This window comes from Phalacrocorax carbo, chromosome 8 (assembly GCF_963921805.1).
Source record: "Phalacrocorax carbo chromosome 8, bPhaCar2.1, whole genome shotgun sequence".
NCBI lineage: Eukaryota > Metazoa > Chordata > Aves > Suliformes > Phalacrocoracidae > Phalacrocorax > Phalacrocorax carbo.
Window position 1 is genome coordinate 9,839,017 of NC_087520.1, and position 24,489 is coordinate 9,863,505.

The window sequence follows — 24,489 nt, forward strand, 5'->3', positions numbered from 1 at the left end:
GGGTTCTGTGTTCCTATTAGCATACAAAAGGGATTTTCCAGTCTACCTCCACCGCTTCCACACTGTATAGAAACACCCTTTTCCCTGAAATCAATTAGGATTGCTCCCAGCTTCATTTCCTGAATTTCTGCAAAGCAAACCAACAACCCTAATATTCCTAATATTCAACCCTGATAACTGTCCATACTTCACTGGGCACATCCTAACAAATTTCAAAACACTTTTGTAACGTTAACCCCCAAGCCCATGCCAAATAATAAAGACTTAAGTTATTTCATCTAGAAAAGCTTGTTCCAAAACAATTGCAACCTTTTTTCCCTGCCCCCCTAAAAATTTCCAGACCGGCCAGGCAGACCAGGTGTTAACATTGACTCAGCAGAGCAACTAAGTTAATGGACTGGAACGTGGAAAGCTTAAACTCAAACTTAAAGCTTAAACTCAAACAGCAATTTCTGAAGGCAACTTCCCTTTTCAAGGGCAGGTAACACCCAGATTCACATCACTGATGTGGGTGCTTGGAATGAGAGACTGCACCAATCCCTCCCTTGTTTTCCCATCTGTATTTTACCTGCAAGCATCCCGTACCCAGCAGTGGTGCCATGAGGACCCAGTTGTTCAGTGACTATGGCAAACTCCTGTGGGAGCAGAAAGCCACATGTACAGCTTAACTCCTTCAGCCCAACACAACACCCCAAAGACTGGTCCATTTCTGAGCTCTGTGCACCACCTGATGCCTCTGGTGTCCCCATGGCAAGGACCAATTGGGAACGAACACTTGGCACAATGAGATGAAGGGGGAACCCAGTGAACTCTGATTTAGGGCATTTTTCAGGTAGCTGTTAGGAGGGGTTTTTGCTTGTTTCCAGAGACATTAATTAAATTCATCAGTAAAAGTCTACATTTACAAAGGATTTAATTTCATTCTTCCTTACTTGATTGTGCTATAGTTAGGATTTACTGTCTCTCCTCTGTCCTCTGTAGTCTCTCTGAGATCAGGAACAGACTTTATATCAAGCGTCCAAAGCACAGGGTAACCTGTGGCACAAGACTCTCGTGTTTTAAAGAACAGACACCAGCTCTTATTTTAAACTTCATACATTTCTTTGTACTGAGGGATTTTGTTCTGTTCTTCTGTAGCACTCTGTGACTATTTAACTTCAAGACATCTGATACTTTTTATTCTACCACTGCTATTAATATTTACTAGTGAAAGGCAGATAAAAACTGCTGTTAAAAACAAATGGCACTCATTTGCTAGCTACCAGATCTCATAGCTGGTCACTCTTCTGCAGAAGTGATGTGCTCTATATTTCATTCCTGATTAATGATTGTCATATCTTTCAGGGTGAAGAATTTTATAAACACAACAGGATAAAATCCAAGACAGCATCAGAGATGCTGGATTTTTTTATTTGTGTTCTTCTGTTGATGGTGGCCTTCTCCGTTATACCAATAGTATTTAAGTGCTCAGGATTTAATAATAAACACACATGAATGAGGCATTGTAAAACTAATGAGGTGGTGTATTACTCATGTTGAGAATAACTGCGACTAGGTTTTAGCATTTCTTAGGAACTAACAGATACACAGCTATGGCCAAGGTTAGCTGGTGTAAGGGTCAAACTCTAGCCCACAGGGATCAAGAAAGGCTCCAGTGGGGCTACAGGAACCTCTTGACAGCCAGTCTGTCTCTTATCACCGCTTTTTTTTCTTCTTTTTGTTTTCTTCTTTTTAAGTCTACAAACTCCAGAACTCTCCATTTTGAACACTGATTGCTTCATTGACTATGTATCTTTTGAACTTCGCATAGTTATTGATGCCTTCTTGAAAGCAGAAAATTTTCCTACCAAAGGAATCACTGAAGTTTACAAGATTGGAAACTTTAGGGACTGGAGATCACCTTTTAAGTGGTTCCAGTTCTGACCAGAACTGTGCACATTACTTAAATTTCTGCTTCTAGGACCATGGACTGAAATGTTAAATGGTGACAAGTAGTTTCTGGTCTCTTAATCTTGGAGGTATTTGACTTAGGAAATGAAAAGAGAATGATTCTCAGAAGACGACTACCCCTGTCCTTCTGTAAATTAAACTATTTAAAGGCAAAAACCTAAAAATGAAGCCACCTAAAATTGAGGCTTTTGAAAATGTTACCCAAATCATCTGTGGTCTGCCAGGCTCCTCCTGTTTGTACACAGACTCGAATGTTTTCGGAAGTAAATAAAGGGTGAAACGAGGATGGAGCAGGGATTTTTCCACATGTGGCTGTTTCTTCTTTGTAGCAACTAGTGGACTGAAAAGTTCTCTGAGAAGCCCTATAACATTTCAGAGAAAGAGGCAGTTTCCCAGAAATTCTGCAAATATCCTGACCTTCGCAGCGCTAGCATTTCTACATCGCTCTACACACAATGGCCCAAAAGCGTAATGCAAACACTGGTCAGCCTCAGCAGTGCTCCGCTCTGACCTACGCAGCCTTTGCCACAATTATCCTGGAGGATCAGCACTTAGCATCTGGGTTATTCACACTGCACAGCAAGCCCCCTGTGTCTATGCTGACCCCAAATCCACCCATTCCTGTTAGTAGCACTTCTAGAGACGCACCATATCCCATAGCTTATAACAAACCCAAAATGACCTGTTGGGGGCACTTGCCTGTTTCTCTAGGTACCCTGTCAGCACACAAATGGCTTAGCCCACTGCCTCCCTGCAAGACTAATGCAAATGAAAACGGGCCCTAAATTCCAACCTGTATTCAACCATGTAAACAATTTCCAAAAAAAGGAACAGTATTTGGGGTACTCCTCAGCCAAGACATTTGAATTAACCCTCTGTTGTAAATACAACCTTAGTGACAAAGCTATATACTTCTGGTCCCTATGTAGTCCTTTGCTCGAGTCTGGGAACAAAAGAACCAAACCTTCAACTGAGCAGGTGGTAGAAGACACAGCATAATACATTTTTATGGACCTTCCATATGTCCTTTCCAATATGCAGTGAGATAAATTCTCCCTTCACTTACATTCATGCCGTCCCACTCAAATTTCGCAGTTTAGTACCATAGCAAAATTCATCTCTGAAAATCATGCTGTACATGATGTATCCATTTTTAAAAATTAAAACAAAGCAAAATCTCAAAGGCCTGTCCATGTATCACAAATTTGTGCCAATTCTCATCCGTTATTTAACTCTACTGTATATGCCCTGAGTCACCTTGGTGAACTACCTACAGATTTGTATCCTTAATGGCTTCTTCCTTTATCTCAGTTTCTCCAGTCCTAAAATAATGGTAGTGATACATACCTGACTCCTAAGTTGTGATATGAAGCTTAATTCATTCAGTGCTCTCCAATACCAGAAGAGACTTACAGATGAAGGGTGCAACAGGGAAATACTGACCAGCATGTTTGGGTATTTCTGTGTGCAATATGGACTTTTGGTATTATTCCAAAATGCACACACACGCAAGATGCGTTCAGACTTCTGTATTTCTAATAACTTTCTCCCAGGAATGTCAAAGCTTAAAATCTAAGAAATAATTGCTCTGTAAGTGCATGCTAATGGTTTGCTTTGCAGATGGAAAATAAAAAACGTATGTTTTCTTGTAAGCACAGGGTTGACACTGGTTTATTTCTTTCAAAAATACTTACAAAAGCCAGGATTTCTCTGTATATAAGTGACCTTGGTTCCTAGATGGCACATGGACTACTTAGAGATCATGTTACTAAGTTATTTGCAGTTAAAGGGGAAAAAAGGCTAAAATTAATGGGTCACTGGGTATTTTCTTCTGAGAACTTAAGTACTTAACAGTAAGAAAAAAACAGTTGACAGCCAGGTGGCTTGAGGGGATATTTTGTTGAACACTGATTAAAAATAATTTCTTCTAAATGAGACCTGACCACAAAATGGGACCATTAACGAGCAGGGACATTCTCACCAGAAAGGAAACTACGCTTGATCAACTCCTGCACCGCCCACAAACCCCAGGTCTTTTTCTCTCTCACACACACACTCTCTTGTTTTTTTTTTCTTTCCCTTTTTCTCCTCTCCCCTTTTCTCATTCTTAATAGCAGGGTAAATAAGCAGCAAGTGATGCTGAAATGTTTTCGGCCAAAAACAGAGGCCAAACTCCTCTGAGAAAACATTTGGCCTCTGTGGTTTTGTAATATGTTCCAGAACACTGAGTTCACTGAAGAACATTGTGAAAAGCTCCCATCGGCTGGAGTGATGCTGGGGAATGTTACTGTATCCCAACTTCCAATTGGTCCATTTCCTGCAGGCCTTGTTAAAAAAAAAAAAATAAAAGAAAAAAAAATAGTGCTATGTGGGAGTTAAAACAAGTTCTCATGGGAAAAATGAATGGCAAGAAATTCTAGCTTTAAAAGAAACAGCTAATCTGCTAGTTTGATTGTTCTTCAAAACTTACAATGAACCAATAATCCTAATTAAAAACACTTGGCCTAGTTCTCTAAAGCATCATAGCTTTTTCTATGCTTCGTTTGTACACACCATAGACTATTAGTTTTTTTCTAGTGCTCACTAACAAAGTGCTGACTTTGTTGGGATGGCTGAGCTAATTTCGTGAACTCAGTGTGAAACCTTAGCTAAACAAAATTGTGGTAATTTTCCTTAATTTGTAAAAGTGATTGGAGTGCAAACAAAATTTTCCTCTTGGGTCAATCCTATAATTTTCAATTAACTAAAACTAATCGGCAGGCGTGTACCGAACCTGCATTTTGTTTAAAGGGCTGGAAGGCACTTCTGAAGGTCAGGATGCATTAATTGTTTTTATTTTAGTTTCATTTAGTCCTTTTTAAAAAGCCTCTAAAAGGAAAATGTAAATTGTCTGAGGTACAATTTCAGTCACAATAGATTTTCTGTATCTACCGTAACTCCATAAAAGCTGCATAAGTAAGAGAATTGTCCATGGATTGGATCACCTTTGATTTTATCATTGTTTAGTATTTCATAACTTTCATTTATTGAATGAAAAATAATGTGTTTTAAACACTAACCTGAAAATGCATATATGGAAACACTCTCCGTACAGGGACACCTTATTTCCACATTCAGCCATCTGCTTCTGGGCAGACGGGCTAAACTGCCGCCCTCCTTTTTACTGGAAAAGCTAATTAATGATGATCTGGAAAGCAAAACCAAAATGGGTCCAAGCCATTTTTACATTTAGATCACAAAATGAAGGCCCAGAAATGTCTTCGCAAGGCAAGGGTGGGCAGGTTTCCTCCCTTTCTTCTTCTCCTGCACGCATACTTGCCAGATGCAGCCACCCTGGTGGCTTGACAACAAGCAGGGCAGCACAACTTATCATGAGTAAGAATGTGAGAAGGGAAAAGATTCATGGTCAAACTGGCCAGAGCTCTGGCTGAGGCTTTCACATGGCATACTCTGGCAATTTGCACCAGCTGGCAATCTGACCCTTTGCGTTTTCTTTTTCTTTTGTTCCAACACATTCAAACCCTAAATAACTTTTTTGATATGGTGCGTTATTGTCCAATATATGAATTTCCCACACATTGTTGAAATCATAATGCTCACAGTAAATACACGCAGCCTCCACAAGCACCTGCTGCTCAGCCAGCAAGGCAATACATGAACACTTTAAGACCCAGTTTAAAGAAACCCAGTGCATAATCCCAACTGGGGGAGAGGGTATTTGAAAAAAAACAACAAAGCTTTATAAGGCACCTTTGTTCTACTTGCTCAATGTTATGAAAAAAATCAAACGAGAGCTTTGCTACCCAGCTGGAGCACAGAAGTCTCTCCTCTGCCTCAAGTCCCTCTGTGTACATTCACAGTTGGGGCAATATACGTGCCCAGTGTAATTCAGAATGCCTCATAGTCATAAGTATCTATGATATATCTTATTCTTAAAGTTTCAGGGGCAATTAGGAATGGGGAAAGGAATTGCTCTGGATTGAGATGAACCACAGATACAGAAGTAGTCCTGTCTGCATATGTCGAACAAGCGCATAAAATAACAAGCACATCAAAACCTGGAACAAGCCATTAATTCTAGTAACATGCATACCTTCCAAGGAATCAATGACACGCATTCTTTTTAAAAAATTTAAAAAAATTTTTTTTAAAATTGATTTATTTCCCAGGCTGTACTTACCACTGCTGAGAGTGGTTTATCATTGACAGCACCTGCAATATCCTAGTGCGCTTTTTTTGTTAACAATTCTTCAGGCCAAACCACTCGACTTAGTGGTCTCGGTGTGGGATGCCATCCCAAAACACACTGCAAGCCGCTATGTCTACAGCATTGGCTGGGGTGAAAGCTACTCGGCCTAGCTGAAAGTCAGAGGCAAGTATGTTACAGCGATATGGGCAGGCAAACAGGCTGCTGCTTGGAACACTTGCAGCACTTGCCAGACAACATGAGATGGAGATAATTAGCAAGACACTTCTTGGAAGGCAGGTTTGTGATTGCACTAGTAAGTCTGGCTCCTTATGCTCGCACTTTTCCTCTGTTTAAGTACTGGGGTATCTGTTTCTCTCCTTCCTCCCCGCTCCTGGGTAAAGAGATGTCCCATTGTGAGGACAAACAAGCAAACAGAAATCCCACACTGGCATGTTTTCAGATTCATCTCTATGGTCATCCATTTCTGAAATCCAACCTTAAACTGGTACCTTCAATGACATGCTCAGCCAAAATAATAAAATAAAGTACAGCTTATAATGACAAAAGCAGAAGCCCTAGCAAGTGTGATATATTGCCTGCCCTATTTCTCCATGTTTTATCTAGTACTGAAGCATCCTTACCTGTGTAAATGAATCTTCCAGGCGTTCCCTTGCAAAACTGCTTAGACTTGTAGGACAATGTGACTTCTACAACCCCTGGGATATGTCGGGGAGGCGTCTGTACACGGATAGCATGAGGAGTAATCAACTAGAGGAAAACATTGACGAGGGAGAAGAGAGGGGGAAAAAAAAACACTGTTAGATGCTGAACACTTCTTTAATAACACTTTCCTCTCAGATCACGGTAAACAAGCTTTGAAACATGTAATTAATCTGTCAATGTTTGAATACAATCTTGATGTAACCCACACAAAAGCTGGTGACTACAATATTTACAAGCATTCTCCTTCTCAGCCCTAACAACATTATTTCTGTTTTCATACATGGCAGGCACTTGCTTCCTAGTACAAGCATTAGCCCTGGTTTAATGCAGTAATTTTAGCTTACAGCAGCAGGATGCCTATGTTTGCTCAGGTGAACACTGGGGTCATGAGAGTGTCCAACAAATCTGACTGATAAATGATACGCAGTTACATGTGTGAACATGGCACAGCGCAAGCCCAGGCGGAGATTCGCTGCACAGCCCACGCCCAGGCAGGCTTTTAAATGCACTGGTCCCCAGCTGACATCTATACACTGCAAAGCACCATGTGCTGCTGTTTTAATTTTCTGTTAATTTTGAGGAGGCATAACTGATTACTGCAGAAATGCAAAGTTTGGTTTCTGAAGGATGCTGGATCTTTCCTTGCAAATAATCAGAGCACTCAAAAGAGATATACCAAATATAGACATCTAACCACCACTTCCAGTCTGCCTTCACTGCAGTGACAGACATACATCTGAGAGGGCTCCTGCAGATGTGGATTTACACAGCAATAAGTAGACAAACTTAACTTCTTTGCAAATAGGCCTGGGGATGCTGATCCTCTGCTGGCTGGGGTGCGTCAGTGCTACACCTTCCAGACTCTAGGCCATTTTTGCTCTTTCAGGATTCTGGACTGGATTTAAAACATGGTCCCTGAAATTAACATTAGAGCCATCTAGAAGTTCACTAATTTATGGCAGGTTAACGCAAATCTCTGCTGCACTCAGAAATTACACCATTGTCCACATCACTAAAATGTCCTCTTCTCACTCATTATGCTCCCTCAGACAAGAGTAGTAAAAGAAGATGCATAGAAAATGTGACATGATTGTGTCCAGCAACCAAAACACAGCTCTGGCACATGGATAATCCTTCTCTGACTGTGGCACATTAATACACTTCTAGAGAGGCAAAGAAGACCAAGACCAGCCTTGACAGCAAGCAAAGCCATGAGTACTCTATGCAGACAGTCAACTGCTCTATGCTGTTTGTTGATTCATGTCCTGGATCACATAATACATTTAAATTGATTTTTTTAAAATAAAATGCTAATTTTATTCTTATTTTTACTAGGAACCAAATATTTCAAAATGGTAGTAAGGTTCTACCAAAAAGTCAGACTTTTGTTTAGGGCACAGGACTAAAAAAGCACAGGAGAGTAATGTCTGTCTGAGAGCCATCTGTGTTACTGAGGGAAATGGCATACACAGTAGGAAGTTCTCCATATTTAAAATAAGAAAAACAATATTAAATCAATTTGGAGATTAAACCCAAAACTACCACCATCAAATGCTCCAAAAGTTATTCAGATCCACAGAAGTCATAAGTCATATGTCATTTTGGAAATGATCATGTAGGAATTGATGCCTTCTTGTTTGTGAGCTCCAAAGAACATGTTTTCAGGCTCTGCTTTGAAATCATGTGATTTAGAAATTTATTTATTTTTAAAAGAAACCTGCCTTTTTTCTAAATTACTCATTCTATCAACTGGGTTAAAAACAAAAACAAAAACAAAACAAAACAAGCAAACAAAAAAACCAAAACCAAAACTTCTAAGGATTGCTTTTACTTAACTTGAGCTGTTTTACAGTTGGGCTGACCAAAGCCTAAAAGTCTATGCCAGTTCTGTACATGGCCTCAATAGTCAGCGGAGGCAGAAAGCACTGCCAAATAGCAATTTATTTCCAGTGCTTTAGACACCTCTCATGTTGGGATGAGCTGCCCTCTGAAAGCATCTACCTTTCTCCAATGAACTGAGACTACAAGTTTAGACTAGATGCTTAACTGCAGGCAGCCAAAGATAGCCGAGATAAATCCCATCCTCAAGTGGTTCTAGTTAACTGGGTGAACTGGCAAGATGAGAAAAGTTTTGTGACATTTTTAGGGGGAAAATATTTGTGAAAACAGCCAAGGATTTTAATAGTAAAGGTTAACATGCTAGTCTTACTACATCAGCGTGTGCCTTGCACCCCTCAACCCCCATTCTGGCATGAGCTAAACAGGCAGCTTCTGGTTGTATCTTTGAATTTCCCAGCATTTACTGGTCTGTCACCAGTTTAATGTTCTTTAAACATAATTTGTGGCATTTTCCAATACTCATCTTCCCTGGTTCCCAAGAAATGTCTGACCTATTTATGGTCCATTGTTACAGAGAGCTGGGGAGAGTTAAGCAAGTTTCCTGGTTTGTTCTCCACAAACAGTTTGGTTTTCCTTTGTGCTCTGAAGTAAATAAGTTTAACTGTGTTTAAAACCACAAATATACAATAATGTCGCCCACACATTCCCAAAGGGTGAACATGATGTCTGAAGTCCTATGGTTTAGGATACTTAGGATATATTTTACTTCTCTCTTCTCTAAAACTAAAGCTTGGGAGGTATACCAGGAGAATACATATGTCTCTTCCTTTTGCTTTTTCTCCTTAGCATCTGCCACTGACCACTGTCAGGGATACAGTACTGAGCTAGAAGGACCTTTGTTCTGGGTCAGCCTTCAGTTCTCATGCACACAGAAAGGAACTGGTTAGCTCTGTTACATACCAGTAGTCCCCTATATTGCTTTCATATCAAGAAATCGTCTTTAAGGGACAAACAATGTCACTGCACTTCAAAAACCAGCCCTCTGAAAACCACCTTTGGTCTCCAACTCTGATTCCCTAGTGCTGCCAGGATCTGTGTCATGAACCAGGACTGGCTCTCCAAATTGCCCTTACTCCATTTTGCAGTCCCAGAGACCTAATGGGTGCTGCATGAATCTGGGTACTCCAGGTCCACCCGCAGCAAGAGCAAGTCTGCTCCTGACTTCAGTAACTCCAGGATTATGGCATGTCTTCCTGTACACACTTTCAGCCTGTGGCCTGACCTTGGGAATCCATTCCACCTTTTCCTAGCACATTTTCTCCTCTCACACTGATACAGCCTGTACCTTCTTCAAGGCACGGTCTGTCTCATATTTGCACGTAACGCATCTGGAAAAGGTGAACTATTAGCATCAAGGAATATTAAAAGTAAAGACACCATTTGTGGAAGCCTCTGAGCCCCAAACTGTTGGAGGCTGGTAGAGTGTTCTAGGGAAGCATCGCTACATGATCACCCTGTTGTTTTTACAGACACCTGTCATTGCCCAGCACCAAACAAGATACTGAGCTAGATGAACCTCCGTGTCTGTCTCCGTATGGCCTTTCCTATGTTCTAACCTCAGGTGGGGACTCTTGGTACATTAAAAGACATCATAACCACAGCAATGACATGCCAAGAAATAAGGATTTGTAAATATTAGTTACATACATTTCTGAACATATTTTTAAAGTGTAAATCTTGAGCAAGGCATTAACCTGTGATTTGGAGATGAACCCACCAGCCAAAATCCCAGATCCATCTTCTTCTATTCCATCATTTGGCTAATTGAGATCTGGAGCTGGACATAAAACTAGTAACTGGACCCTTTCTCCCAAGGGATTTTCAAGTTAATTGGTCCAATACCTGCAACTGTACTAGCTGTTTGATATAAACTCTTATATGTTAGTTGGGTCATGCTGTGGATTGCATTAAAACCTGAGTTAGGGACCTTCAGAATGGAGGGAGGTACATGTCCTTCAAAAATCCAAAACACATTTGGTTTGAGTGTGTACAACAAACCTCTTTCTGTGGTTTGCTAATATATTCTAGACATTCTTGTGTGATACAGCATCATTTCACACTCTTCAGAGTGCCAGGTTACTTTCTTTTTTTAAAAGTGACATTTTATAAGGAGATGTCATTAATCTGAGTCACTAGTTTATTTTTGCATGCTTGAGCTCTGGTTTGTGGTTAGGGAAATGGTGACAATCAGTCATAAATTTAACTTGGACTCTGTGTGAAGAGGACCATTAGGACAGGAATGAAGAAAAATCCCACTAACTGAAGGTAATGACAGCTTTCAGTCAGAACAGGACCCTTAAGATATCTTTATTTTTAAAAATGACCAGTGACTTTGCATGCCTCAATTCTGGGCATCCAGATGCCGCTTAATAAGCATTGGTTTTCAAAAAGAAGGTGCCTACTCATTTTTTAAATATGAGTCAGACCTCCAAAATAAGCACTCAAAAACAGAGACTTCCAAAATCAATAATAAACATATAAAGCAAAACAAAAAACTGTGTCACAGAATTTGATTCAGCAGCACTAAAAAAAAAAAAAAGGCCAAACCAAAATACCATCCTCTGTTTTTGTGCTGTACAAAGGTAAAAGAACTGACGTTTCAGTGCTTCATCTTTTCTTAATATAAAAGAAAAAGTTGTTTCCAGCTGACTCTGTACAGCTGGAGGAATGTTCTTGGCAGGAAAATGTTTGAAGAAATAGTTCATTTTAAGCAAATATTGTGGAATATTTATAAGAAACTAATTTTGTCTTCACAATCATGTATTTGCTCTGAAACTCGACTCTCAGAGTTTCAGCCCCCCAATAAGAGAGAAACAGCAGAGGACCTTTATCAGCAGCTCAGAGTTTGAATATTTGCAACAACGCACAGATCCAGAACGCTGGGTAAAAACCTTCAAACAACAGCTCGGTCTGTTTGTGGACTGGACACACAGAAAGGCGGAGTCTATTTGGCAAACAAACTATTTGCTGGGAGTCGTCTGTCCAGATTCAGCATATGCACACAATATACCAATGCCATTTGTTTGTTGGTTATGAAAATCCCTTGGAAAAAAGGCATTAGATGGCCCATTTTGCTGTATTCTAAAAATATCAAGGGCTTTTAAAGTCATTTTTATAAAGTAATATGGGAGTTAAGGATTAATTGAACCTTACCAGCTTAGGGTATCTGCATTTCTGCACTAAATTAATGTGACAAATTAAGTTTTTATTTAGTTCTCCCTGGCTGAGAAAGGTTGTAATTATGTTAGAGTGTTTACAGCTAAAATATATGTTTAAATAATAAATATGTGTTTCAGAAACCATTTTAAACCTCCTTTTTTAACACAGTCAACTCCATTTCAAGCATATAAATATTTCAATTACAAAACTTGAATACATGTAAAATAAATTAAAAATATATTATTTACATTTCAAATTATTTATAACATATGCTGCTTGACAGCAACGAATTCACCCTTAGAATGAACAAATTTTTTTTTGCCTTTTAACTTTGCTTCTGAACTGTGGTAGAATTTATATTTTAAATATCCATGCATCTCAGGTACTTACATGGATTTTGCTATAATAAAATCTGAGTAATATAGGACCTTTACGATAATTATCTTCACAGCACCTTTCCAAAGAAGATGACTAATCTTATTACTGTGTTAGAGAAAGGGAATTGAACTTTAAGCAGATTATGTGATTTGCCCAAGGTCTCATGCAAAGTCTGTGGCAAAATGACGTTTAATTTAAATATTAGACTTCATCCCCCAAACCACCTGCAATTTCAACTGAAAGTGAAGTTATAAAAATCCATGTGAAAATGCTCTACAGGACTCACTCTTTTTCTTGATTTTCTGCCTATCTAATTTTGTTTGGAATTTTCTACAACTCAGTTAGAATCATGTTTTATTTGGATCCATGAAACAACCAGATGAACTTGAAAGTTCCTCTTGAATTCAGTGACAAGATAACCTGGCCAGGTTTGCTCAAAACTGGGCCTGACTGGCAACTCAGGATGAACTTGCTCAATGTTTGAAGATCATCAGTTCAATTCTACACTCTATTAAAGTACAACAAAAATATCCTTTCTGGGTACTCAAAATGCACTAGACATTTTTAGTAATGGGAAGGCAAATGAAAGAACTTATTTGGCACTTCATATGTGGCTAGTAGGTGTAATCTGAATTACTTATAGAGAGCTATTATTTAGGGATCATTCAGCTCAGGCATTTCTGCACTAGTTTATCACATCTGTCTGCTTCTTTCAGAAATAATTTCTTTTCCCCTATAGGATTTTCTGTTGCTCTCATAGGTTATGAAACTGAGAAGCAATTCTGTAAGGGAGAGACAGTGAAACAGTTTTCCCTCAAAGCCAACTTGCAGCCTGTTAGAGCATTCACAACAAACAGGCTGACTTCGGTCTGGACCCCCTCTAACATTATTAATTTTATGACAAGGCCTTGAAACCATCAGCAATGATGTTTTGATCAGCACTCACTCTCCTGAGATTAGAAATTGCCAATTAATGGCTTCCACTAATAAATAGAGTCAAGTTTTATAATGAAAGATCCAATCCTGCAGTACCAAAATCAGAGCACTTTCCTCCCAGCCTCTTCACCTTTCCCTGTTAAACATCTGTAGTCATAATGGCTTCAATCCTAACACACAAAATGCTTACACTGGACCCAGGGGGCACTTTCATGATCACATAAGGGCTTCAGAATAGGGCTTATTTAATATATCTCCTTTTCTGGAATGCCCTTTCATCCACTCTTGTCCTCAAGTGGAAGGATGAGAGAGAGAGAGAGAATAGTGAAGCCCATGAAGGACATTAGAGGATACTCTTCATATGGAAAAAATGCTGCCATATGTGCAATGGAATCAGTAGGGGAAATGTGCTGGATATGAATTAAGCTATGATGTTGATTTAATATCTATAGGATATAAGGCAAAGCATCAGAAGATCATTACGTCACTGTGTAAGCACTGCACAGCTATTTCGGAGATGCTTGTTTGTCTTAGTGTGCCAGTATTAAAATCATGGAAATAACAATTTCTTATAAAACCTCCAAAATTATTTTGAAAAGTCATAAATGCAAAGTGTAAACCTTTCCTTGGAGCTGCCTCCCCATGCCAGCAAAGCCAGTGGGAACTCTTCCCCAACTTCTATAGCCCTGCACTCTGGAAGTGGCTGTTCATGTGATGCTGCCTGGGTTTTAACTTTCCACAGGCTTTTGGGGAATATCAGACTCAACGTTTAATTATGTGCCAGGAGAAGAGAAGATTTAAGAAACTGGGAGGAACCGCAACAGCAAAAATTTGATAAGAAGCAAAAAAAGGGTTACTGTGAAACTACAGAGGCCCCCCGCTAGGTATAACAAGTCTGTATTTTCCACTGTGGATACAATACTGTATATTTGGTTGCTATTATGCAGATGGTTCTTACACCAAGTGTCTACACTTTAAGGATTCAGAGGTGCTGAATTTCTGCAGTCTCCACCTTGGTGAGCTGCAGCTACAAGCAGGCAGTTTCCCTGGAAAGCAGGATCACCTAAACGTTTGTTTCCTGTGGGCCCTTAGCTATTGTAGTGCTAAATGCAGAATTATTCACACAGGCATTTATCCTTCCCTTTTCTTGGAATAAAAGGCACTGAGCTAAATTCTGGGCCGTTGAGAGGAGATGCAAATCCCCTGGCTGTAATGGGTTTCTGCCACAGGTAAATTTGACTAATTATTTTCATAAAACTGAATGAGGAAAGGATTCGCATCTCAACATTTGTTGCTGATTTAGCATGTGGCATAGAAAAAGGACAGGCTAGCTATAAGCTAGACAAAGCTATTACCATTCAGACAACACCTACCTCACTCCAAACCAGCATGGTGCCGAATATGACCTGTAACCCATCAAAGAAATTGTCTCCTATGATGATGACAGTGGCACCTCCTGTAGTCCATCCTTCACTTGGACTGATGGCTTTGATACATGGTGTAGCTGCTTTTCAACAGACATGAAAAAGAGAAGTATTCTGCTGTTAGAACCAGATTTTAATGATAGAAGACTTGAGAAAAATAAAATAAAAGGAGCTTTCATTTTCCCCCTTACTAACACAAAGATTTCAGCAATCATGTTCTTTCTAGTACATGTGCATGACCTCAAACTATATCTTTGGGAACACTTTTTCTCAATTAATTTCTGTTTGGTTTTGTTATCTGCATTGAAAAAATTAACTTTTTAAAGCCTACATTAACAAAAAAAATCACAGCATGATGGGCAGAGACCAATTGGAAATGAGGACAAATCCCTATCTTTATTCTATATGAAATGAGCAATACCTGAGTTAATAAAACAATACCCAGCAAGCTTTCTTTATTATCCATCATAACCTAAATTCATCAAGGAAACTCCTATAAATATTATGGAAAATATTGGCTAAACAAAAAAGGGTGTAACCTTCAGCATTTCTTGAACTATTCTGCAATTAGATCCAGGTTGTTCTAGTACTGAACCACCCTGCCTTGCTTAATGCTTTGGCTACTACAAAAAAAAACCCACCCCAAACCCAAAACCTACAATGTTGCCATCTAGTCATTCCAGTTATGTTGTATCTACAGGATAACAAAGTGTGCGCAATGCATTCTGCTATATTCATAGAGTCTGTCCCCACTTTCACTAGCCACTTTCTTGGCATCGTATGTACTAAGTCCCTCCTGAGAGGATGTTGAAAACTCAAGCGCTGCTCAAAGTAGTAAGCTCAAATCTTGGGGAAAGTTATTCTGGTTTAAGACTATCTAAGCAGACACATGCTAAACTTTATGTATTGGTGGGACAGGGCAATATAAACATCCACATACTGATTCTCCTCCTCTGCAGTACCAGAGTACATCAGAAATTAACTGTGCTGAAGCAACAGGAATAACATTACTGTAAAAATAACCTGAATAAGACAAAAAGCCATGGGTAACTCTCAGCTGTGGAGTCTCCGGGTGGTCATACAGGTTGATGAAAAGAAGCAGCTCCATCCTAAATGCCACCAACTTCTCCTTGCTAATACAGCAGGAGATGAAAATATGACACTATACCATTAGATAACACTTTAAGTGGGTACCTCAACAATTTTATTAGCCATGAAAAACGATTCCTTAAGGAACGGCAAAACTCTACCAATCAACCTCAATGTTGGAAAGAAAGATTCTTTCCTTTAGATATGAACCCAGTCCTCAGCAGAAAGAGGCTGGCTCCACTGAAAACACATGAAAGGATGCCACTGCCTATGCTGATTCCGCAATGTCAGTCAGGTGTCAATCAGCAGGACTTCGTTAGCTGCATGTATATATATATATATATCTGCATATATACCTCTTCTTTTAGGGTTGCTGGCATTTGCTGTGAATTGCTACTTGGCTAGAAGTCTGGCTGAGCTGCTAATTTACTTTGTAACTTTGAGTATTTGATGATGTACTCAAGGGAGAGCACTCAGGCACTTCGTCAGGTAAGGATTTACTAGGAAGACAGGGGTGTGAAAGCCACCCACATGTTAGTGCCATCCAGGACAACAGCCTTGCACCTCTCTAGTGGTACAGCTCCTGACCTACATTCTTCTAGCTGTACAGACAGTAAATTCATTCACAGAAGCCTACTTTAAAATGCTCCACACATAAAATGCTAAAGAGACCCTGTGCATCTTTATAATTACTTAGTGAAGTTCTGGTTGGCTGGAGCTAATTGCAGGAGTCGGTGAGGCTGGTGAGAAGCTCCTTCCTGCCAGCCCCTGGGCAGGGCGGGTGGGCGTGGGGCTGGGAAGCAGGACGGAGCTGGGAAGGGAGCTGTTGAGTCACCCTTAGCAGCGAGTGTTTCTGTGGGCACTGCTACAAGACTTGCACCACTGGTGATGGAACACATGCATGGGGAGCAAACAGACCCTGTCCCTACCTACAGAAGGTTGTGTCAGGCACAAACTTTTCCACTACTTAAGCTAATGGGGATGCCAGCTCCGGTGAAAAACACAAACACACAGGCAGAAAAAAATCATTACCCTACTCCAAACTTGGCAAAGCACAGCCATTAACTTTTACATGAGCTAACAAAAGAAACATCCTAACATTACCATCACGAAAATGTAGCGCACACAGAAGTAACTTCAATATGTTTAATTTGGATTCAAGTTACTTGCATAAAACTGTGCATAAAATCTATTGCAAAGTCCAAAACCAAATGCTTTCCTTACAGCCGAGCTCACAGCAATGGATTTACAGTGAAAGCAGATTTTCAAAATGCCATCCAGCCCTTCCACAGAATCAAACTTTTTTTATAAATAAAAATTAAAATAACTCCCAAAATACACCCCTTCTAGTGTTTCCAGTTGATTGTGGACACACACACCCCACAATAAAACCCAAAGACAATCAGTTTACCATGTGTCAGAGAATGAGTTACTTTTCTTAAAGACTACAAACAACAATTTTTTTCCTAAATACCAGTGAATAAAAACTGTTTGAGACATTAAGCCATTAACAGAAAACATATGCAGGCTTCAAAATTATAGATTCAATTTATCTTCAAAATGAATGCAAGATATTGTTCTGCAGTTACAGGTCCCTGCTGAAGGTCTTGCTATTTACCTTGTGATGTTTGTGATACATTGCACTCAGAAGTGGAGGTGCTGCACTGTCTGTGCTGCCCCATGTATTTGATTCTGATACTTTATACATGTATGGGCTTAATATCAGCTACATGCCAAGCCCCACGGCAGCCAGGGGGACTTCAAGCAGACACTCAGGTCCTTGTGCTGCACTGGGGCTGCAGATTGTTCACTGGCACACTCTCGCCCACAAAGTCAATGTGACCACTCGCACGTGTAATTTTATTTAAATATGCAGCAACTGTGCTGAATCAGTGCCTCACCGAAACTGCTGGCAACAGCCCAGGACATGTCCTCTGAGGAAAAGTCAGGACTCGGTGGTTTAATAAGCAGGGCAGGTTGGTACCTTTGCAGGCACTACCTGAGAAGCAGCAAGAGCGCCGTGCATTCCCGCAAGGTTTCAAGGCATTATTTTCCCTTGGGACCAGTCACAAAGACCAGTAGGACTTCCCAACTTTCCCCACACAGCTCCCCTTATCTTAAAACACTAGTGTCTGTAAAGACTGGAAGAGCTGCACAATGGCACTGCCCTGCAAGGGGAGCTGCGCTGAAGGGCTGCATCCCAAGGAAGCCTGAGGAGACGTGCTGAGGGCGGCATCCAGACTGCTACCTGTTTTTGAAGGCATGAAACATGTTTACACAATGACACATTTGCAACAGCCAGTGTCGTTTGGGACACTGGTCTTACTGAAAATTTGCCCTTCCCAGGCCCCTTTCTTGGAGCACCAGGAAGGAGGATGGAAGGAAGAATCGTGTCCCATTTGCCAGCGTCACCACAGGTAACGTTGGGAGGGGGGCAAGGCAATGACCTCAGCTCTTATTTATGCCCCTGGTACAAATGTCTGGCCAGCTCAGGCCCTCAGCTCTTCATATTTCTTCTGTTAATCACTTGGCAACTTTCAAAGCACTGTCTGGAAGGTGTTTACTTCTTTGCAACCCTAGAAAAACAGAGCTAGGCAGAATAATCTTTTCACTGGAGAACTTGATTTTTCTAGATTTTGTTTTGGTCACAAGAGAAACCAAAGCCCAGAGCTTTTTTTTTTTTTGCAGAATGCAAAGTTCCAGGATCTCTATCTGGAATGAACTATAACGCTTTTTAATATTTCCAAGAAAAACATAATATTTTGTTTCAAAATAGTATCATTTCACATGCCCTTCTGTAACACTAAAGCATCATTTCTAGAATGGTGCTTTTAAAACAAATACTAAAAACTTACACAAAATTTACGTTTTTCTGTATAAAAAGAGATTTTGCTTGAAGTCTGAAACTTCACTGACAAAAAAAAAAAAACCACAGTGAAGGACTTTAGACCAGTTCTAATAAAGGCAATGAAGTGGACATGATTGATAACATGAACGGACTTTAAGTCCAGAGAAGAATTATAATAAAAAAGAATAATTACACATCCTTACACATATTAACTTTTTTTTTTTTTTTTGAATGAACAGCTGGCAGCCAACTACAACCAGAACCAAAAGACTTTGGTAGCCTAACTACCAGATAGGATTTGAAAACTCCTTGGTGCAAGTGTATTATATTCACTGCATGTTTTCAGAACAGTTGTTGAACTGAGGGAAAACTAAATGCTACCCCTTCCATTGCAGGCACGGACCTTGCAGCTCCTTGCTGAAGGTGATGTGGCCACATCCTCCAGCTGCTGAAATGGCCTAACGGTTATGAGTCTTAATGAGCTGCTCTCCTTCTTTGCATAATATCAAGGCAAATCAGTGTTAACACCTGACACGTTTCACTGTGCTGCTCCTGCGGTTTGAGTTAACAGATAGAGATGTTAGAGGGATGCACTGCAGTCCCAAACTGATTGAAGCCAATGGGAATTTCGCCACTGACTTCAAAGCTAAGGTCTCTATTGATAAAGCTTAAGGATTTATGAGCAAAAATCTTAATGACTTTCAAGGGAAACAATGTTCTTTTGAAATCTCATCTTTTCTCAGAATATACATAGTTAAAGTCTTATCACCTTCCATACAAAGGATGGTAGGTACCAACTTCAGCACACAGGGAGCAAAAAGGAAAAGTTTTTTGCTGTGTGCTGTGTGTCAGTGTGTTCCTGTGTTCCCGTACTCCCCTAGCTACTGATATACAGGGGATTTTTCTTCCTTCAAACTGTGACAATAAAATGATTACCCCGCCACAGTTTAGCATAATGGTTCAGAAATGCTCGTGGCATATTGCAGAGTTAAAGTGGAAATTATTAGGTAGCTCTTCTTTGTTATAATAATGATCACTCCACAAATAAAAGCTCTTCTCCCAAAGGTACTGCAAGGCACAAAATGCTAATTCTGAAGATTATGTGTGCGCTTTTATTAAATATTACTATGCCCTGTCTGTTTGAGGGCTTCACTGCTCTGATTGTTTTATGAGTGCCATGTTAATGTCAGCCCCATCTTGCTAGCAGCAGGCACACATTTTAGCTTTTGTATGAGAGTTGATCAAAGGCCGCGTGCTAAGGGAATTGCTGTGAAAACACGGACAAGCGATAAAAATCTAACAGATTAATTGGTTTAAATTTCATTTCGGGGCGTTGAACTTTGGCTCAGGACACTAGTACTACACTACCAGTCAGGGCCTAATTACCACATTTCCAATTTGCTGCTGAACAATGCTTGGAAGGGAGAATAATAACGGTACTAATAATACTAATAACAATAATAATAACAAAACAAAAGCAATAACATCTCCTTATAGCCTCTTGTACATGTTTAACAACTAACTTTGTATGCAGGCAATTGCACTAGGAAATCTCTCTCCCCACATCACCATCCGTCTGCCTCCTGAGCATTTCTGTCTGCCTCAAATAGCACCTGAAGACAGAAGAAATAGCGGACGCCCTCAGGAGCATCAAACATCTGAACTTACAGAATCAATGAGTTACCAATTCAAGTCCCTCACAAACATACACTGGACATCTATTCTTAATTAGGGACCTGAGTTTATAATCGGAGACAGCATTTTGTCCTCCAACAGAAATGACCTATTCCATTGATAGAAAACAGAGGCCAGAGAAAATAACATATTTACCACAAAGTTTATGGGTGGCCTTGGAATAAGGGTTAATTGAGCTTAGAGGTAAACGTTCACCAAGGTGAATTAGTGGGATGCACAGCTATCAGCAGGGCTCTGGGACTGCTCTTATTTAGCTTCTGAAATGTATTTGCTCTATGATTAATATCCAGTTTGTGCTGGTGACTGTAAGAATGACCTCGCCTGCAGTTTTTATCACAAAGTGTGGTTTCATCCTCCATTATTTCATAGATGAGGCTCTGACAACACTTGCTGCATCACAACAGGAGTTTAAATGATGGGGTACGTGCTTTTATTTTTCTTTTTTATAAGAGTATTGTGACACGCAAGGTGTGTTGCGTTAAAACTGGGAATTCAGAGGAACAGGGAATTTATGTCTCATCTTAGAGGAAGTACTGAAAGTATCTGGAGTTTAATTTAAGTTTCCTTTTTTTCTTGGGTAAAATCTAATTCCAGGCTAAACATATAAATGAGCCACAGATTAACCCACAGTTTATGGGTCTGATCCTGCAACCTGTTAAATGCTTTCACCAAACTACTGATTTTCAGAATATCAAGACAAAACTGGTTTAAGCACTCAAAGCCATGACTTACTGAAGTTGTGATTCAACAAACCACTTAAGTAAGTGCTTAAAAACCCAGCTGAAGAAGTTGCAGAATAAGGAACTAGATTTTTTAAGATAGTGGGGCACTGCTCTGTGCAAAGCTGCCAAGAACGATGTTATGTATAAGGAACTGGGGTTTCCCATTTCAAAAAACACTTAGGTTACCCGTAGACCACCCTGTGCAGCGCAGAACTCATCCAACCTGACACAAGAACTAGCAGCAGCAGAGCCGACATACTAATGCCAATACACTGAATTCAGGAACAGCTGCTATGTCTACTCCGCATTGCAGAGAGTCAAATGTAGCAGCGACTCAGTGCTAAGTCTGGGATTTCTACAGCATTTTTATATCGTCTGATGTAGATCTGTCCTCAGGTACCTCATAGCTATTGAAATCACATAGGGTTTGTGACACTGAACAAGGCAGTGCCCAGGAATGGTCTGAGCCTAAATTCCTTTCCCACAGCACTCTGGAGCTGAAGATGTGCAGCACTTGCTGGGATGCTCAAAGCCTTTTTTGATTAACATTTTTAGTTTGGCAAAGTATGTTTCTCCTTAAAAGGAGAGAAAAACATTATTTCCTCCCTTCTTAAAAAAAAATTATAGATTTACATAGGTGTTAAACAGTGGGGAAGGGTTATTCCATTCATCATTGTTGATTGTGGATTTTCCACTTTATGCACTTATACAGATTGCATTTATCATGGGGGAAGTGGGGTTTTTTTCAGATCTGAAAACTATCCTTTTTCCAAAACTTGCCAGTTTGAGAGAATGAACCAAATATTTGGGGGTGGTGGGGTGGTGTGAGTTGGGCTGTTTTGTTTTGGGGTTTTGGTTTTTTTTGTTTTCAAAACTAATATTCTCCTTCCTGAGAAGCAAGAGTTGTCATTGTCTGCTCACCTACTTTGAGCATGCTGAAAGGGTGAACCCTAAAAAGTCTGTGTGCCCATGCAATGGTACCATTCCAGTCTAGCATGTGGAGGCACTGCTGGAACTGAAAGCAACTGAAGTTTACCAAACCAGCCTGGATGGGAAAAGTCCGCAGGACCAGCCCAAAGGGTTAGTCATAGACGCTTCAGGGAAAGGGAATGTGGCAGAGTTTTTACATATTGTACTGGAGCATTAAATCTTCGCTCTTAAGCTAAACAATAGATTTGATGTTTATCTTAGTAAAGTGATGATCTTCCTGCTTTCGTTTTTTCATACCGCAGCCTGCTCTCTCTCCTATTCTCTCCTGACAATAAGCAGCTGCTGTGCAGGAAACAGGGTAACAGAGGTTTCCCTCTCAAGGAGATAACTCACACAGCTTTATGCAACACAGGCACAAGGATGTGATGCCCTGCTCCCCCTTCCCAGATCCTTTTTACAGCATCTTGATATTTGGGACTCACCATTTGCAAGCTTTAAAGATCACAACACCCTGCCAAAAATGGCAACCTCCTCCTGGTTCTTCATGACGTCTGCACTAGGTGAAATCACCGAACCAAAAATATACACGCTGTGCAATCCCTCCAGGTTGGGGGAAGGGAAGCCTTTGTTTCTGTTTTCAGGTAGTGAAATTAAAGGTATTGTCTGTGATTTTCTGCCTAACATTTCAGATGCTCAGTTCCCATTAATGGGAATTAAAAATGTAAATTACCTGGGATAATATTCCACCTACAATCAATACTTAAGCTAGTGTATCCTTGCTGATGCCTCATCTAGCAAAGTTACATTTCATGGAGTCCTCTGTGTTTCTCTTTCCTTAATGATTTCCAAAGCTCCCAGTTGTTGGTCACTGCCTGAAAAATGATTGCATGGAAAAAGGAGGCAATTCTGCATAAGGAGAGATGTGTTATGGAAAAATCTGCTGTGTATTTTACTTACAACATTTCCATAAAAATAATAATTTAGTTATCTCTATATGATTGCAAGAAATGCATTTGCATTAATTCTTTTAAACCTTTTCACATTACAGAGGAAGTTTTTTACTTTAGGAAGTACCTGCTGCTTTCCAAAAATTAATAAATCAGTAAGTGTCCTTAGCATCTCACTGCAAGTCAGTAAAACCCAACCTCCAAAAGAGAGTTCTGTCATGTTTGTTTGGCAAATAATGAATTCCCCAAGAAAAATGCAATGTGCAAAAGCACTTAAAAATTTGGTTAAGTTCAATATATAGGTTCAGCCAAAACAGGAATATATATATATAAAAATATATTATTATTATTATTTAAATATATGTATGCACTCTCTATATATAATATACATATTTTTATTATATATACTTCCAGAAGCTTAACAATTTTATTGCAAAAATTTTTGATGCACTATTCTGATTTTTTATTTCAAGGAAATTTCAAGAAGATTTTAAGCTATAATTTTTGCATTCATTATTTTTGCCCCAAAGTTGGAAGATTTTCATTTTGAGTCAGCCATGAAGAAACTGTTGTGGTTGGCCTCAGCCAGACATATGACTCTGCTTAAACCAATGCAGCTACTCAGCTCCAGCACTGACACGGTCTCTGTTATCTTGGGCAGCTCAGCTGCACAGGGGATACACACATGCCGGATCACAAGAAACAGCGCATCCAAGAATATCAAATTCTTCCAAATCTACCCAATATTGGCAGTTCTTCCAGCTCCACAACTGGGGACAACTTTGCCCATTCCCAGCACCAAACAAGCGACTGCTGCAGCATGCTCTCCTTCCTCAGGGATGCACAGGCATATTTTGACTCCAAGAAAGATAAATGCTTTACTGTAAGCCCCCAATTTATTGAGCCTCAATTTCTTCACTCCTTCCTCCATCCTGTGGGGTCACTTACAAGACATAGGAACAGTGTTCCTAAAAGATGGGAAACGAAAGGCAATAGCGTGCAGGGGATATATGTGATATAAGTATGGGATTATACCCTTTTATCTGAATGTGGACTTTAAAATTAAAGCTTTGTTAGTAAAATGGTGGAAAAAATCCTATATGTCTCTCCCATTTCAATTTCAATGGCTTCCTACTGATTTAACTTCCACTAATCAAGTTACAGGGCCCAGCTAAGCCAATATTACTATTTTAAAAAAAAGTATGTCCAGAAAGGAGACTGCATTTGTTTAAGTGCACTAATGTTTAAAAACAGTTGCACTGATGCAATTTCTGGGTGAGGATGAAAGCAACCTTGCGAATGGAAGCCCGAAATGTGCGACATAAATCAACCCTAAAGTTTGTCAAACCAACATTGCTGCACATCTTGCATACCCTAAAACCTGCTTGATTTATCTGACTGGTCCTTCAGCAGTGCTAACTAAGGTCCTGAACCAGCAAAGCATTTTATAGAATAGAACCAGTCATTTGCTTAGTGTTAACCCTGTGGTTTCCTGTTTTCTGGAATCCCAACCTAAAAGAAGGGCAGGTGGGTGCTATTTTTAAATAAATGTTTTGTTTCACCATCACCCTGGTCTCATTTTCTCTCTTTTATCTCCCAT

The 24,489-nt window shown here is 39.9% G+C and overlaps 1 protein-coding gene across 4 annotated transcripts in view; it reads right to left on the minus strand.

Moving 5' to 3' along the window:
- EBF1 (EBF transcription factor 1) overlaps nt 1-24,489 on the minus strand; it is a 282,991-nt gene that overhangs the window by 60,281 nt on the left and 198,221 nt on the right. For 2 of the 4 annotated variants that reach the window (XM_064458571.1, XM_064458569.1), the window contains exons 9-10: nt 14,608-14,738; nt 6,781-6,907 (exon numbers count right to left, since the gene is read on the minus strand). In XM_064458571.1, coding sequence (XP_064314641.1) covers nt 6,781-6,907; nt 14,608-14,738 — 258 coding nt within the window. Of the gene's footprint in view, nt 1-6,780; nt 6,908-14,607; nt 14,742-24,489 lie in introns of all 4 variants that reach the window. The other 2 variants (XM_064458570.1, XM_064458568.1) reach the window with 1 other exon arrangement.